Source organism: Ixodes scapularis, unplaced genomic scaffold, assembly GCF_016920785.2.
Source record: "Ixodes scapularis isolate PalLabHiFi unplaced genomic scaffold, ASM1692078v2 PGA_scaffold8__174_contigs__length_109621045, whole genome shotgun sequence".
Taxonomy (NCBI): domain Eukaryota; kingdom Metazoa; phylum Arthropoda; class Arachnida; order Ixodida; family Ixodidae; genus Ixodes; species Ixodes scapularis.
Window position 1 is genome coordinate 64,621,802 of NW_024609883.1, and position 18,383 is coordinate 64,640,184.

Here is an 18,383-nt window from a genome sequence, read left to right on the forward strand (position 1 = left end):
GCGAGCGCGTAGATCTCCCAGCGCGCCGTCAGCTCAGGGGCGAACGGAGCAAACCCCGCAAGAGCTGAAAGAGGCGTAACTGGGGGCCACTTTTCCCGGCTTCCGGCGTGTGCAGCGAGCGGCGCGAGTTGAGGTCTCCACGTCGGGCGACTGACCGCCTTTCCATTGTTCTCGACCTCCACGGTGGTGCGCGTCTCGGCTGGCAATCGCTCGAGCGGTCGCGACCTTGCGAGACCGCGCGCCGTTTACCGCCTTGTCGGGAGATCGCGGCGACCTCAGCAGCCGGCGGTTTTATAGCCGTTTTTGTCCCTCGCTCCCTCGACTGACGAGAGGTGACAACCTTCGCTCCTAACGAGCCAATCAGGGTGGTGGAGCGAGCCACGTGACGAGGAACCGTCGGCGTGTACCTCTCAACGCCCTCTCCGTCTCACACACGTCTGCAGCGCTGACAAAAGCACGAGCGTGTGGCTTTGGCATCCTGCTGAGCTGGTCTCACGCGCCCTATAGTCTTTGTCTTTACTGCAAACGGAGCCTCTTCTACCTCCACTTTGACCTTTGGCGACGCAGTTTGCTGGCGTTACAGGAAACAAAGGTGACCCGCGACGCATTTTTGGCGTCCATAGCAGCCTCGTACAGTGTAAATTCATTTTTGTAAGTCGTTTGCTTTCACCCAAAAATGGGAGCCACCATCTTTTCGTGCTAGCGCAGCAGCTTTTCTGGAAAATATCGATTCGGCCCGGCGCCGAGTGCCGTTAGACGCACGGACTGAGAATAAGCGAAAATTCCTCGTCTTCTTTTAACCCTAGACAACAATGTAAGGATATTCAATGGGCCGAGACTGGGCAAGCGCTCAGTGGGCAGTCACGGTGTGGCCCCGTGTCGCTTGTTCCCGAGGTACCCGCAAACAAAAGGTGTGGGCGCTGAAAAAGGCGGACATTGGGTGCGGAACCACGAGCCCATGAAAGGAGAGTCTTGTATAATGCAACGATGGAAGGAAGGGTCCCCATCGGACAACGGCCGGCGTGAGCGTCAACGTGCGCTCTCGGCGCGACGAGATCGTCCCATTGATCCATTCTTCCGAACTCGCCGACTCCGTGTTCGCGTCTTTTGGGACGGTAAATGCCTGCGGGGCCCCAGGTGAAGGCTCGGTGAAGGCTCTTCCTGCTGCTTTCACCATGGCCACGGACTCTCTCTTCTTCCACGGTGGAAGAGAGGCGTCCGAAAGGCACCGCCTCCCTACTAAGCAAGTGTGTCGAAGATTAGCTCCCCTTTGTGACAAACGCCGTGAGATGGCGCCTAATCAAGTTGGTCCTGGGCGCAACACATGACATGTCCATGCCCACGCGCGTTCAAGGCCACAAGGAACGCGACCTTCGAACCCTCCGAAAGGGTCTCTTCGCGTCCAGGGGAAACGCCCATCCCCTCGACAAATCTCCGTGAAAATGAGCCCAGAAAACACATTATGCGCTAAAAGAATAGACAGCGTCGTGTCACTGAGCTTGACCTTCCACTCTGCTCAGTGCCACAACGCGGTTGCTTTTTTTAGGCCTAAACATATTTTCAGTTCCATCGTTCGCCCAACAATTCCTCCATAGACCGCAGAGATTGGCTCACCCAAGTACTTGCGAGAAAAAATAGACGCTTCAGATTTCTTAGTGTGTGTGCGCAGTTAACATTTTCACACTCTTTATTGATGCAAATGACTCGTCGATAACTATAGTAGGTTACAAGAAGATAGCGGCAAATGCCCCTCAAAGAGATTTATATATCCCTCCGCCACTTCCGCATCCAATAGCGTCCCATTATTTCCGTGACGTCGCGGCGAACGTGCGAGGAGGGTCTTGCCTTTCTGTACCCATATTTGCTTTAGCTTTCGACTTTGACTTAACATTGTGAAAGCCACGAGAGGTAGATTAGAGTTTTCCCCCTCCGATGGAAACAAATACGACTTTCGGGGATTAGGTTCCCCCTCCCATGGACACAAAGGCTGCTTTCAGGGGCTCGGTTCCCCCTCCGATGAATACAAAGGTCGCTTTCTTAAAAAGTGGGATCGGAGACAAGTTGGCATCACTCTGTTGCCAATATCTATCCATTGAAGCGGAGCAAGGAACGTTTCCAGTGAACTCTTCTTTCGACTGCGGAGGGATTTGAAACCGGCGCATCACGGTTGTGTGAGGATCTTCTACCTTCTTAACTTGTAACCGACTATAACACCCTTAATAGTGTGAAAAAAACTTTCCCCCTCCCCCCCAAAAAAGAAGAAAACAAAAGAGGTGTATCTTTTTACTCTTAAAAAGCCCAGCAAGCCTTCTTAGATGGCGCGTAACGGCTGCAGTACACCCTCGTTGAAGGTGTACTGCGGCCAATCACGTTGCATGCTCCGTGATTGGTTTTGGTTCCTCGGCGTTTTTGTAGACTCGTGGCGTAATCTGACTGGCTACACTGCGTTAATGAGATGCCGTGGACATGCTGTCTCGTGACTAGCGTGACTAAGTAAAACGACTAACAACGATAATCAGGGCCTTCGCGAACTTTCGTTGAACCTGCGAACTTTTGGTGAAATTCAACCAGGTTCGACTTGTTGAGCAGCTCGCTGCCCGACTTCTAACGACCCCAAAGGTTGAAAGTTTGGGAAAAGATGTATGTAACAATCGTTTGTCTGTGTTCAATTTTTAACGGGGCGATGCAACGGCTTTTGTACTTTCCGGGAATACCGCTTAGAACGAACCGCTAACCGTTAATTACCTACGAAACACGCGTTCGTTTTTCAACACACGTTATAGAAGTCGAAAAAAAAAAAAAGATTAAAGAAAAACAGCAGCGTTTACCCACCTGAACTCGCAGCCTGAAGAAGCGGCCATGTGATCTGGAGCCGATTATATGCCGCCAATGTTGATCAGAGCCACGTGCGGAGGTTGGCAAAGCACAGGACACGCGCTGAGTTCCAGGCATTGTTATGGTTCAGCTATTGTCCTCATTGCAGCGATTGGACACGTGCCACTACCCGAATGCTTCTCGAGCTGTCGATTATCACGGGCCCAAATCGAGTGCTCGGGTCCAATCTATGAACAACATTCATATATCGTCTCCGTGGGGTACTGCGACCCAAAGGGAAGCTACGGAGCTTCTTGAAAAAAATGAGTTAGAAGTGAATTCTAGTGTATTTTTACCTCGTGAACCCGAATACCAAAACCATTTGCCGCGAAAGTATTGTTAAATGCGAGAAAAACGCGAAAGATAGTCGCTGTACGTGACGTCATCGACGGATCTTTTGGCTTGCCAAGGCTAGGGAGGCGGGGCTTGAGCCCTATTTTCAAATTGCTCTTATGGCTCTCCGGCGCGACGGATTGAAACATAATTGTGATATCTGTTATTCTGAAGGTAAAATGAACGCAAATCAAGCGTTTTTTCTTAAATGTAGAAGTGCCCCATCTTCCCTTTACGTTTTGCGAAAAAGATATTTAAAAAGATATTAAAAAAAAAACCGCTCGTTTTTTTTTTTTTTTTTTTTTTTTTACACAGCAACAAAGGAATTTTTTGGTCAGTGGCGTTGCGTGCGAGTGTACTTGCTGGGTTCTCTAGTGCCAATAAGCTCGTGTAGAATTAAACAAAAACAAACAAAAAAAAAAGAAAAGAAACATTGCAAGCGAATATTGTTGCACGGCGCCTTTGAGGAAAATTTTTGCCAGTGTTTACAGAACAGGGAGGCGAGGGTATGACCTTTTATTTGATGTAGATAGCTCGCTAATGTGAAACGGTGTATTTCCACACCCCATGGCAAGCGCGTGTTCGTCGCTTCGGAAAGCGAGCAAAGCGTGCGCCGTACGCAGGAACGCTCTAAAAATGGCACCGGCCAGAAGCCCGTTCCTGGAATGGTGCGTACACGAATGCGAGCAAGCACGTGCAATTGCAAAGCTCGCCCAAGCTCTACTCTCCCGCGCACGCTACACTCGCTTGGGCGCGTGACTCGCACGAGACGTCACTGCGTGGCGCCTGTGCTCATATTGTACGTGACGTCGTCGGTTTGTGTGTGTGACGTCATTGTTGTGACCACTGTTTTTGAGAGCCGCTATATCTAACGTTGGGCCGGCGCTTAAAATCATGGTTGCCTGCCACTTATCGGAAGCCTTGTTGTATCTGAACTCGGGAATGGCCCTTCCATCCTCCGGAAATTCTAAAAGCAGTCCGTGACGCCGAGCGAGACGCGCCCGAGCTTCCCGACGGGAGTGTGTGAAGCTGATGAAGTCGCACGTTCGCGAATCGTCACCGATTGTGGCCGATGTGCACTAGAATAAGCACCATAATGGCGGCGTCCGCGAGGGAATTGGTGGAATGGAGTTCCGTTTTACTCTATGAGCGTCGCTTACGTGTATCGTAAGTCGTACGTGTATCGTAAGTACGTGAGTCGGGGGTACAGAGCGTCGCTCTGTACCCCCGACTCAACTTTCTGACGTCACGGCACCGGGAATCTATGGGTAAAACGCCGACTTGTTTGTAAACAGTGTTATTGGTCTATGTAGTCGAGGCCAAGTTCCCAGTCGGGCCCAAAACTTCCCACGAGACTTGGAAAAATTATAGTGCGTGGGGGACGAAAACAAAAGAACAGAAAATAACGAATGCGGTTGCGGTGATCGATGCATTTTGTCTGCGCTGTACGTTTTCTTGTACAATGGAGTTTAAGAGACCCGAGGACGCTACGGCCTTTCGAAATAAGCGTAATGGATAGAGTTCTCAAAAAGGACGTCGATTGTTGTCAGGAGGCGTCGAGTGAAATGTCGAGCGTTCGCATTAACGCAGCAATGAAAGCAGGGTTCATAGCTTCTGACAGAGTTCACTGGCGCCATCTATAAGCTAGTACTGGAAAAACACGTCCGAATTACGTTATAATTAGACAAGGTTGTTTTACAGTGCTTGCAATATCTACGCACCATGAAAAAAAGAAAAACAGTCGCTTATTACGTTGTCAAAATTGTGTAAGCCCACAATAAAAAAAAAGATGCGTCAGGCATTGCTTTTGACAGAGTGCGCACACGTCCTGATTGCGTTATATAACTGGATAAGGTTGTTTTACAGTAGTTGCAAGATCTATACGCACTACCTACGGAAGAAAAGAAAATAGTCGCTTATTACGTTATCGAAATTATGTCCAGCCCACAGTAAAAAAGGATGCTTAATATATATATATATATATATATACACACGCAGGGCGGAAGTGTTTTTAAGGCTAGACGATAGATGGCGCCAGTGTGTTCTCTCGTCGCGACGCGTCGCGTTCTCGCTCCAAAGGCAAGTGCGGGTGCCTCGACGGGCAGCCGAGGTTAACGACGCAGGAAGGGGAGGAGGCTGCGCTGCTTTGCTGTTGGCGTTGCACGCTGCTCCGATGCGGAATATCGATCGTACACGCCGCACCTGTCGCCGTACTCCGGGCTTGCTCTTCCCGTTGCGTATACACGTACTCCAAGACGTCGGCACGAGAACAGACCCCCCACTCAAGAGCACGTCTAGTAGCTGCTGCGCCGATTATCGGAGGGCGCGCTATTGTTCGGGCATGCACCCTGGGTACGGTGGGCTAGAAGGGCTACCCCTCTTCTAGCCCATTATACCCTGGGCATGTGTGGGGGACACCAGGGCCGCGTTCGACGCGAACTCGGCTCAGTTGGTATCGAAAACCAGTGCTGCGTCGGCGTTCGGATCCAATCGTACGCCTCGTGCCCAACAACTGGCGACTGTCAGTGTTGCTAGATGGGGTATTGAGGATGGTCTGATTGTGGCGGAGTCTTCTCCATCTGTAATGATTCTGACGGCGCGCAACTGTGCCGGTGTTTTTTTTAACGCTATCGCGTTAGGAAACTCGCGTCGCAGAAAAGCCGGCGTCGGTGGCGTGCGCCAAAAAACCAGGATTGGTCGATGGGCTTATGACGTCACAGCCACTTGACCTCGCGCGGGAATTTCGAAACCACAATGCTCACGGGAAACGTGACGTCACGCGTGGAATGAAAGCGATTAAAAGACGTGACACGTAATGCAAGTTAAAGGGCGCCGCACCTCTCAAAAATAATTTCACTCTTTAAAGGAGCTGTGTAACGATATTCAATTGCAATGTTTTTCTCTCTACACGAGCTTACTGGCACACCTGGGACTCGAGGATACTCACACGCAACGCCACTGGCCAAGCAACTCCTTTGTTGCGGTGTAATTTCGAGGACAAAAGCGATCATTTTCATTGAATCTCTCCTTTGCAAAATTTGATGACGTAACTCGGGGATCGCAGTACACCCAAGTGACGATATTTGAATGCGGTTCATAGATTGGACCCGAGCATTGCGTGGGCACTCGACTTGGGCTCGTGACAATTGCTAGCTCGAGGAGCATTCGGGTTGTGAGCCGTGTCCAATCGCTGCAACGACGACAATAGCCGAGCCATAACAATGTCTGGAACTCAGCGCGTGCCCTGCGCTTTGCCAACCCCAGCGCGTGGCTATGATCAACACTGGCGGCATATAATCGGCTCCAGATCACGTGGCCGCTTGTTCTGGCTTCGAGCAGGGGGTAAAGCTGGGTGAGGAGGAGTGGCAAATCCCGCGCGCCGGCATCCTGGGTCCCGAGTGAAAGATCGCGAAAGAGAGCGACAGAACACGAGAGAAAGAAACCAATGTTGCCAGCTGAAGGACGACAGTCGCAATGGTAATCGCGATATAAACAGTGATATAAACAGCAATATAAACAGTGATAATTTAACGTTGAAAACTAAATTTTGAGCTAGTCTAAGGATTATGAAACGCAGCATACTCATTACGCTGCATTAACTTCCCTTCTGTCGAAATCTCGAAAATCTGGTAGTTGCGCGGTTTCGTATTTCCGGGCGCGGCCACCCGCGCCCGGAAATACGAAACTAAACTAGATAACCGAAGCCGGTTATCTGGTTTAGTTTAGTGTTGACGGGAGGCCGTACATCTGCGTGCTATGCAAAAAGAAAGCTTCGAAAGGAACGGGAATATCTTTCCACCGGTAAGTTCGTAGATTAAGTTCGTGGATTGTTGAAGTTCGTGACAATGCTCTGAAGATATACTTGTGAAATCGAAGGCAGTTGGTTACCATGTGGGACCCCGAGGGTCTGCCTGCATACTCCGCCGCTTGCAGCAGCCAGAATGGATGGGAAAATGGCGGACCTTTTCCTCTAGAGTTAGTATGTATGATCTCTATGGCTGCGAGTTGAGGGAGTGAACGCTGCTCGTTTTTCTTAAATTGTTTACTGGGACTTCTATTGCGTGGGGTGAAAAACGAACGCGTGTTTCATAGGCCATTAACGTTAGGGATCCGTTTTAAGTGGTATTTGTGCGCAGTACAAAAATTGTTGCACAGCTCCTTTAAAGTAACTCATTTGCCTTGAAAACAAAAAACTTGGAGAATGTCGGGCAAGATTCGAACCCGCGATCCTTCGGTTACGAGCCAAACATGCTCCAGTCTAGGCCACGCAAGGCACGCTTGCAGGGCGAATGAGAAGGCCAGATAATGCTAACGCCCTTTCACTCTTAAAGGGGAAGCTTAAGCGTCCGTTAACTTTAGCTGTCGACATCTTTGTTGCGAAACTTTTTTTTTTTTTTTCATTGAATCATGTAACAGGCCGCACTGCTTTCGACTGTGTCATTTCGTAAAAACAAAAGGTAGCCGTCAAAACATCCGTAGCGCAATCGAAATCCCGCCCCCTTTTCCCTGTCAGCCAACTGGAGCGCACACAAAGGGGCGCGCGTGAGCCTTGCACAGCGCGGCATGTTTTGTACTCGCGCATAGACATAAACGCGCAATTTGTAAAGCGATGTGCCCGTGCTTTTGTCAGTTGAGCAGATGTTTGTGAGATGGGTGGGTATGGAAATCCGATGAGCCGGCATTGTTGTTGAAAAGCCTTTATTTCAGGAAAGTTGGGGAAGGGAAGTGGGTTGAAAGGAAAGCAACTGATGCACCTCAGTGCCTCTGAGTGGACTTCCTCGACTTTTACTTATGTATTTGGAAATTCCGCGGTGCACAGGTGGTGCACCTGGACGGTAACATAATCAGTCGCGTACATGTCGCATGTCAAAGGACTGCTAAAATAAGTACGCACGCGCCTACACACACCCACGCGCGCGCACGCGCACAAACACACGAACGCGCAGACACGCGTGAAACAATAAATTTCTTAGCTTTTAACAGCTTAGGGAGTTTGTTTCAGGGTCCATTCGCCTCTTTTTTGTTTGTCCACAAACTCAGTGGCGCCACCTATTGGGTAGCCCCGGCACAAGTTCCGGTTCACGCATATCTTCAAATATTTTACTCATATTTCGTTTATCACAAAAGTGAAATTGTCTGACAGTGGAATAAGTGGCCATTTTCAGAAGATGGCCGGTATATCGGAATTTTAGTCTCGCAAATGCTGCGGAACCCGCTGTCTAGTTCGGAGCTGGAAGTGTTTGGGGGCTATTTTCACACTGGCGCCACCACGAGAAAGAGCGAATATACCCTTGCAAGTGGGATCCCTGCTTAACCTTCAAGTCGCGAGGTTAAGGTAGGCGGGCGTACTCTCCCCAAACAGGACGTTTGCCGCTTGTCGTACAATGTTATCAGGGGTCTCTTGCCGAAGCAGCCTCCCCTCAGCGTCGAGAGATCCTCTAGAAACTATATATATGAAACAGGCAGGTGTTGTCTTCGACCGTGAAAGAGACCGAACAGGTTGTTGTCTTCGACCGCGAAAGGTCCGAAACACTTAAATAAAATACCCGAACAACTAACATATCGAAACATGCATGAGGGAGGGAGGGAGGGAGGGAGGGAGGCGGGGGAATCTATATCCCTAGAGCATATTAGAGCGCAGAATAATCTTTCCTACACCCTCATTGCCTCGAGCGTCCCTCCGCGATGGCAAATGGTTCCCTACCAAGGCGCACGTCGCGCCGACGCAATATATAGCACCACATATAAGACGAGGTTTCCGCGGAAACCGCGCCGGGAGTCGACGTGGATCGCCGCAAAAGCCGTAGTACGAGACAAGCTGTCCGCAGAAATTACCCCCCTTTATCCGAGGAAGCCCAGCAATCCCTTGCCGGGCCCTGCCCTCTTGGGCCCTTGGCCGCTCCAAAGTCTTCCACATGCCCACACGGAACTCTGGTAATTGCGGAGGCACATATACCATCGAATGAGTAGTGTCTTTCAGTTGTCGACTCTAGATGAGGCGGCTGAGCGGTCAACAGGATCGTGATAATGCAACCGCGACTTGAAGGGTGTACTATTTGTGTGTGTGTGTGTCTGTACTTTTTGAAAGAGGAATATCTCAGATCTGAGTCCGCCCGTCTTTTTTCCGCGTGTTCGCAGACGAAGCCCGACAGAAGCGGGTCGGCGTCCTGGTCCACTGCCTGGCCGGCGTGTCCCGCTCGGTGACGGTCACCCTGGCCTACCTGATGCAGAAGCAGAAGCTGCCCCTGAACGACGCGTACGACCTGGTCAAGAAGCGCAAGGCCAACATCGCCCCCAACTTCAACTTCCTCGGCCAGCTGCTGGACTTCGAGCAGCTCCTGAACCTGCGGCCGCGGCGCTGCTGCTGCTGCGACACGCCGTGCCGGTGCCGGGCCCTGCACTTCACGTCTCCCACGCGCTCCACGCCGGACTCCGGGATCGACCTGGACCGCTGGACGTAGCAGGAGTCCCGCGGGGACGGCGCGGTCTTCCAGTTCGCCGACCCCGCGGCATCCTCCGTGGTACCCGGAGACGCCCGAGGCGCCGTCGTCGCGCCGGACGACGCTGTACCGGTCACCGCGCCGCCGCCCAAAACGACGCCAGACGTCGCCCTAAGAACAACACCATCCTCATCGACATCATCATCATCATCGGCGGCGTCGCCGCTTGTGGGAACGCCGTCTGAACTGGCGCTCGCCTCGGAGTCGACGTCGTCGCCCGGTGGTCCTTGAGTGGGGGAAAAGACATTGCCCAGTACCGTCTAGAAGTCGAGGATCGCGCACTCTTCATCGTTAGCGGGGTCCATTGACCAATACCGCCTAGAAGACGAGGCATGTGTGTTAAGCCACGATTAGAAAAGGGGGGGCTTGCACCTGACATCATCGCACCGTACCAATGGCCATTCTTACTTGTCCTTGCAGAGGAAAACAAATTTAATGGCGCAGAACGTATGCCGCAGGGGGAGTGCCCGCAGCAGCGGGCTCCTTCACCATGGCCGCCGACGGGACATCAGTGCGAGCATGGTAACACTTGGTCGGAGCGCTGTCAAAAGCTAGAAGACATGTATACAAATGCAGAAGTAGGAACTTCACAAGGCCGTAGTGCTATGGTTTCTACGTCAGCTATAGTAACGCAGATTAAAACACGAGCGTTGCGCAAGAGTTTGGCTCGCACTCGTGTGCCGGTTGAGCGCTGTCGCTGCGACTCGTCTCCAATGTAATGCCCCGCGTTGACCCGCAGGTCTCGTCTTCTACGTGGTGTTGCGTCGACGCAAAAACGGACTTGACCACGAGTGAACGCTCGCCCACTTTTCATTGTGCAACGTCGCCGCGCACCACGGACTCGAATTGTTGTTCTCCCTGCGGTGGGGAGGGTGCCGGTCGGTGTGTGTTTTGGTGGTCGTTGTTATCGTTGTTGACGTCGTTCGGCGAGGTGGTCGAACGTGTTTTTCTTTTTTTATCATTCATCCTAACCATCGAGGCAGACTGTGAGGGGGAGACGGTCAGTGGCTCATAATTGTCACGTGCCATTTTTACTTACTGGAATATTTTTGTTTTCTCGAAAAACAGTTGTTAGGTTAGCTTTCTTTTTCTTTTATCTCGGAGGGTTCTTTTTTTTTTTTTTTTTTTTTTAGCTGAACAGTTTGCTCTTTGATTGTGATTGCCGGGAATTCGGTCGGTTATGAGAATTGCCCATAGCTCGCAGGCCACTTGTCTCAAATGGTCGTTTCAAACTTTTTTCTTTTTTGTTTTATCTACATTAATTCAACTGTACACGGTCACTCGCTGCTTAAGAAGAACCGCGGGGCGTGGCCTAGATCGAGCATCTCATTATGGCTCCGCAGCCAATGAGAGTGCAGCATCGGCCGATAAGAACGACAAAAAGCCGATCGCGAGAAGCGAGGAGCGTTAACATAATAGGCCCCACCCCTAGGTTTCTTATGCTCTCAGTGGCGGAGCCAGAAAGAAATACTTCTGCACCGATCAGAAACGAAATGCACATATCTGCAGTTCATCAGTCTCGTAAAAAAGGATTATTATTTTTTTTTAGAGGGAAGAGAGAGGAAGAAGGGGGGGGGGGGGGGGGGGGGCGCTGATTATTTTTTTTTCTAGAAAAGGAAAACAAAGCTTTTTGTAGTGCTCAGCTAGATTTTTTTGTAAGCAAGATTTTTAAGAATTGCTTAAAAATGCTCGCCTGCTACCGCCATGGCGTATCCGCTTCGAACCTTCCGAGTAGAAAGAGAAATGTGCGGCAACGCTGTCGACCAGCCAGCCGTAACCAAGCCTCTTGCCAAAGCGTCTCCAAAATCAAGTACAAAGCCCTTACTTCCACGGCCGAGTCCCGGTTTGACGGCGTCAAGGTTCAAATACCCACGTAAACTCTAGAGTGGTTTAAGAATTGCCTTGAAATTCTTCGAACGAACAGGAAGGGTGGGATCGAAACTCTTAAATTATTTTGGTAAAGAATTTTTTTGTTATTCTTTATAGCTTAACATTGAATTTCTGAATAGTCGAATGGTAAACTGGGATAAGAAAGAAAAAAGAAATGGCTCTGTTAAACGGCCAGGAACGATATTTTAAAGATAAAAGTTCTTGAAGATCCGAGCGACCCTATCCCCATCAGGAACCACTGCTCGTCATTCTCGCGTTTGTTTTATAAATATGGCTTACTGCGTGACATCAGCCTATTTATAATTATATACATTTAATACCATTTAAAAGAAAGAAGACCAAGAAAGAAAAAAAAAACTTGCCTAAAATATAGGCCCCAAACATCATTTTTTTTTTTCGTGGGGATATTAATCGTAGTCGTTTATTTGCATGCGATTCTCATTTACGTTCGGTTACGTCTTCTTAATTTTTAGAGAGTGATTCTGTAAAATGATGCTGTAAATGGCACTAAAACCTAGGATGTCTGCCAAAGACCATTGGTGTATCAAAGAGTTGAGAAAACTGCGGTGTTCTGGCATGTTAGTTCATCGTACAAGCAAAGCGTAGTTGCCAGATTTCGAAACCTGACGTCCTGTCCTCCGTTCGCAAAACCCCGCGTTCAAAACCAGACCGGCCGCGGTATAGATGAGGCATAGGATTAGAGATCACTACGGCAGCACAGTGGAGGTAATCCGTGCCCAAGAAAGTGCCAAAAAAAAGGAGACGCGCACCAGTCAACGTTTGCTCGCATGCACGACCTCCATCCCGGCGGTCGTCGGGACGCTGATGCAGCGCTGCAAGACGCCGGTGCAACTCTGCTCTTGCTGCAGCGTGCTCTTTCTTTGGACGCGTATATACCGCGAGAGTCTTGCAGAGCCCGCAGTCGCGATGTGTAGTTAATCTTTGCAATGGGCATTCTTGTTTTACAATGCGTATGCTGTTTCGGTTGCTGCGTGGTTTCGTCTGCTTGCATGGTTTCAGGGACGTATTCGGGGCAATGCAAGACACCTCCCTGCCGTTCTCCTCTTGTAGGCGACTATGGCAGTTGTTGTTTTAGGGCGTCGTAACGTCCTGCGGACGTCCGTAAGACCGTGCGGTTCTGTACGGGAAGTGTTCCACCCCCTGTGGAGGCGATTGTGACCTTCTGCACCGTTCCTCCGACCCACACACACACACACACACCTCCCATTCATTGTAGATAGTTTGCTGCCGATTGTTCTGTTTGTCCTCGATCGTGTACATATTGTACATTTGGTTTTCACGCCTTGAGACGATATGCGACAACGCATTGACTGCACTCGGTGTTTTTCCTTTTTTTTTTTTTTCAATCCCATTTTTTTTAGACTGTTTTTGCTTGTTCGTTTGTTGGCTTGTTTGTTGGGGAAAACGCGCTCTGTTGTTGAAGATTTTGAGGAAGAAGAAAAAGAAACGATCGAACCAGTGTTTGGAGCCTGCGTTCGACTTGCGCATTGTGCAATTGCGGATGTTTGTCGCTGACACTCGCCGGAAACGAAATGGCACGGTCTATTTCAGCTTTTCGTGCACGAATCGAAATTCTCAGAAGGTATTTGCTGTCACCACCGATGATCTTAAATTCTTGGTTTTTAACTAAACGCAACTCGGGGGACGTTTCACCGAAACATTCGATGCAGTGCAGGTGCGATATGCGAACCGGTTCAGGGTTCCCATGTTGGGCTATTGCTTTAAAGTTTAATAAAACACAACCGAACCCTGCGGAGCTCGGTAACCATAGGCGAACGCCGTTGTGGAAGAGATGTTCCTGCTCCACCTGTCCCTTGGTAGAGACCACGTGACACGAAGCGAAAAATGGCCCTACCCTGCGTAGTAGTCGGCGATTAAAGCATGATGTCACAATCACTCGGATGTGCTGCGTTGTTACGGAGAGAGAGAGAAAGAATTGCAATTTGTTAGCCACCATGTTGTTCCCTCTTGCTCACGAAAACGAAAGGAGCGTAAGCGACAGTGCAAATTTGTGGTGGCTACGCTGGATTGTACGCTGTAAAAGGAGTCGGAAATCTCGGCGTCTGCGCATAGAATGACTCGAACCTTCACCGAATGTGCATTTGGGTGGTATGCTTTATACCTTGTGAAATTTCAAGGCGTGGTGTCTCTCTAAAAAAAATCGAGAGCAACAAACCTGCGAAAAGTCAACAGTGGACGTGTTCGCAGACGGCCGGGTTGGCGATTTTTATTTTATATTATTTATTTATTCCACACCAGACCTAGGGGATGGTTCAGGCTGGTAGAGCACAAAGGGAAATGCAGAGAAAACAAGCAAAACACACAAAAAAAGTGTGTGTAACTTGTGCTGCCACTCCTCGATGGGCGGAGCGAGCAGACGACGCACTCTGTTGTCTGCTTGCTGCGGTTATCGGGAGATGGCGCCACGAGTTACATTCAGTAACCGCGAACGCGTTCGCCATTGACTTCAAGTTTGTTGGTCTCATTTCTTGCGGAAATAGAACTCCACTTTGAAATTTCGCAAGGTAAAAAACTACCGCAATGCACACTCGGAAGACAAGTTTGAGCTCTCTCTGAACAGGCGCCGACTTTTTCCGGCTGGTTTTGCAGCGTAAGATCCACGGTAGCCACCCTTTATATACATATATATTATATATATGCGTGTTTTTGCGAGTTGTTTCCAATTTCCGTGTTCTTTTTCTACGACCCAGTTGATGGGGGCCAAGGGCGCGCTGTTGACGCCGAGTTCACGTTGACGCGTTGCAGTGCAAGTGTTGGAACGACTGTTAATTTTTCTTTTTTTTCTGTGGTAGACTTTAGGAGTTTCGTTTTCCGGCTTTTTACTCTATTAAACGTGGAAATGTACAGGCTGGTCTCTGGCACATGTTCCCGCGTAAAACGGATCGCGCAGGTCGGCAGACGGAAAGGAGTTGCGTCATGAAGAGGTTGACGCACTGCAGCCAAAATCTGATTCTTGTCAAATTCACAATTAAAACGAAAGAAAATAGTTTCAGGTATTGACTTGTTACAGCTTTCTGATGGAACAGGCTGGTGGTTATAGCGGCGATCACAGGTGGCGCCACAGGTCGATTCTTGAGGTCCCCACGTCTGGCAACAGTGCAATTCATCGACCGGTCCGCCATTTTCAAGGTAGCATTGGCGTTTTTGGGCGCCATTTTGTTCGCCGCTCTAAAAGTTGGACCAGTAAAACTTCCACTATAAATGGCTCCGATTCGGCGTGGTGTCGAATTTCTCGCATAAGTTGCAAAGCAGTCAGCGTAGCTCTGCGATCTGTTTTACGATGGAACAATGGACTCTAATGCTCGCTGTATAGTTTGGCGCAGCGCAACAGCTCCACAATGTACAGTTTTTTTTTTTTTTTTTTTTTCGAAGTTTTGTGTTTTGGGTGCTCGCGATCGATCGCTAGTTCGGTTCAACCTTAGTGTCACCGATTACGAAAATTAACTCGTTCTTACTTAAGTTTTGATATTGTGAAGAGACTCGTATAATGGCCGGACCAAATGTAGAATCTTGTTTTTAAATATTTTAATTTTTTTTTTTTACACGCGGAATGAAGTTTTACGAGGATTGTGCAGTGTGTGAAAAAAGGGTGTTTTGCGAGTTCTTTTTTTTTTTTTTTTTTATCGAGTGCGTCCCCCAGGTTGGGGTTGGATGACGTCTGTGAGGCAATTGTTATCGTGGAGAGTTTTCCATATACACCTGGAAAAAAGAGCCAATAAAACGTGCATATTTTCATTGATAGAACATATGGCCTCCTTTCACTTCTTTCGTTGCTGGACCTGGTGCAGTCGCACACATGTACTGTCATTACAGTGAATGTAAGCTGACACGCGAGTTGACTGTCTTTTTTGTATCGAAGATTGAGCATAATTCAAGGTGCAGATGAAGCGCGCGAGGGAATAATATAGACCTGGATAGATGACTGAATGCATACGCCTGAACCACCGAGGCGTCCTTAGTCACACTAGGCTCGTACTGTTCGTACGAAAGACGCGCTGTTTGCTGCAGGCACGATGACAGAGTTATTTGCAAACACACCTCAATCGTGTTCCACGGATGTTGGCTTCATACATGAACATGCCTGCAGACAGTTTTTTTGTGTCGAATGTGACCGTCGTACAAGGAAAAAACACGGAGACTGTCTTTCGCGATGTAGTAGCAGTGTGACCGCGGCTTGGAATCGGGCGGCGGCAAGCGCCACCTAGCCAGTTTTAATGCGAAAGCATTAACTGTCCCATGGAGCGAGCCGACGTCACCAGCCGCGCCAAACGGCAGATAAATTCCCGAAGCCGCGATCTGAGGCATCCCAGCTTTGAAACCACGTAGAAAGCCACGCAAAACGGCAATGATATGAAGCCGCCGCGCGTCAGTTTCAATTAGCGCCACCCCATGGCGCTGCGTGCCTGCACCGGAACAGAAACGGCCGAGGCGTCCACTGAGGCTCAGAAGTGGCCTCGGTGTCGATTGGCTGAGAAGAGGCCGCGGCGCGAAGAACGACATTCACGCTTTCGCATTCACAACTCATAAGTGCATAGGTGTATTTTTTGTTATTTCTACCTTTTTTCTAATGTACAAAAGTGTATAGCCCAGCGTTTTAATAACAATACTAGTAAAAAAAAAAAAACGGGATCCGTGTGTCGGGAGCGCGTCTTCGACACTTTTCACCGAACGAATCGACGGGGAAAAGAGAATATTTATTCTTTCCCAAACTTGTGCCTCCATGACGGATAACCTTTGCTGTGTTATCTCCACTTTTCCAATATATCTTTCTCGCTGTCCTTAACAAAGGGCAGTGCAACGATTTTAACGTTGAAAAAATGAGCAGCTTGTGCTCTTTTATATTACTCATCTCGACACCAGTGAGAGTGAACAACCGCCTTCTCCAAAAATACTGCAGTTCCTCTGCGTAATAGAATAAGCAAAAACGCATTTTGCTTAAATTTCCGGTTGCGTGTGGCGATCGAGGGAACATGCATGGTGTGACGTCGTTGGGAGTACAGAAGTTTTCGTGACGCCACCTACCGGAAGTATAAAAAAGAAAAGGGCGTTTCCTCTCTGCCACTATCCTCCCCTTTTTCCCGTTGCGTCTTTCGTCTTCTTTTGTCTCGATCGCTTGCCGCAACTTTCAACGACCCGGCTGCGGTGTTGAGAGGTCGACAATCGCGTAGGCAGAGCTCCGGGCCCTAAACAAAGAACCTACCACTCCCAGTGGCATCACTGAGCACCTACGCCAAATACTGCCGTAAGAGTTGAGCCCGACCTGCAATTAGTTTCATAAAAAGAAAAAGAACTAATAAGCGCACGAAGAAAAGTTGTTTTCGGTTCCCTGTTTTGTAGGCAACATTAATTACCACATCTAATTGGCTAAGAAACAAAACTCGTTCCACCGTCCTTTATAAAAAAATTGAGATCTTTTAATATTAGTATTAAAGATGTCGCAAACCTGCCGAGATTCGAGTTCAATACAATTTTTATTCAAAATAATCACAGATCACACTGCATAAACCAACTGGATCCCTAAAACATATTTGGTTAGTCTTGGCTCCATTCCAAATGTACAAAAATAAATATTGCGCCGGTTACCCGGCACCCATGCATGTGCCGTACAAACGTATTTGTCAGTGAAACGTTGTTTCCAAATAAAATGTTTTAAGTACACTTTTGAACGTTTTGCTTTCTTTTATTAGGATGCATAAGGAACTCCATATTTTTGTTCCAGTATACTGTGTCATTCTTTGATCATAAACATTACGAGACAATGGAATGTTAAAATCGTAGGGCGAAAAAATTTCTGGTGACTCTTTCCGAATGTGAGAAAATGCTTGATAATAGTGGTGTGTTTGTTGTCAAAATATTATGCATCATAACCACAGCTTTGTAATCTCGTACCAGGTGAAATAGCAGTATCAGGTGGCTTTGAAATGGTGGAACGGAATGAGTATTATATTTTGTGTTGGCTGATATTCTGATTGCTCGCTTTTGAAGTGTCATAATTGGTTGTATGTAGCTTTGATAGGTGAAACCCCAGGATTCCACACAGTATTGGAGGTGAGTGTGAAAGATACTAAAGTATATAAGCTTAAAGGGGCGATGCAACAATTTTTGTATTTTGTGCAAATACCGCGTAGAAGGGACCCCTGACGTTAATCACTTATGAAACACCAATTCGTTTTTCACCCCACACCAATAGAAGTCCCAGAAAAAAATTTAAGAAAAACGAGCAGCGTTCACCCCCTCAAATCGCAGCCAGGACAAGCGGCCACGTGATCTGGAGCCGATTATATGCCGCCAATGCTGATCATAGCCACGCGCTGGGGTTGGCAAGGTACAGGTCACGCAATGAGTTCCAGACATTGTTATGGCTCGGCTATTGTCGTTGTTGCAGCGATTGGACACGGGTCACTACCCGAGTGGCTGTCGAGCTATCGATTATCACGAGCCCAAATCGAGTGCTCACGCAATGCTCGGGTCCAATCTATGAGCCGCATTCAAATATCGTCATATGGGTGTACTGCGATCCCCACTTTACGTCATCAAATTTTGCAAAAGAGGGATGGAATGAAAAGGGTCGTTTTTGTCCTTGAAAATACACCGTAACAAAGGAGTTTCTTGGCTAATGGCGTTGCGTGCGAGTATCCTTGAGTCCCAGGTGTGTCAGTAAGCTCGTGTAAAGTGAAAAACATTCCAATTGAACATTGTTGCACCGCTCCTTTAAGCGTTTTACTATCAAAGTATTGACGTGTT

At 48.6% G+C, this 18,383-nt stretch overlaps 1 protein-coding gene across 1 annotated transcript in view; it reads left to right on the forward strand.

The window, feature by feature from the left end:
- Nucleotides 1-15,383, forward strand: part of LOC8030903 (dual specificity protein phosphatase 7) — a 63,738-nt gene extending 48,355 nt beyond the window's left edge. Inside the window, exon 4 of the mRNA XM_040223199.2 lies at nt 9,346-15,383. Coding sequence (XP_040079133.1) covers nt 9,346-9,668 — 323 coding nt within the window. The 3' untranslated portion in view covers nt 9,669-15,383. The remainder of the gene's footprint in view (nt 1-9,345) is intronic.
- The last annotated feature ends 3,000 nt before the right edge of the window (nt 15,384-18,383 follow it).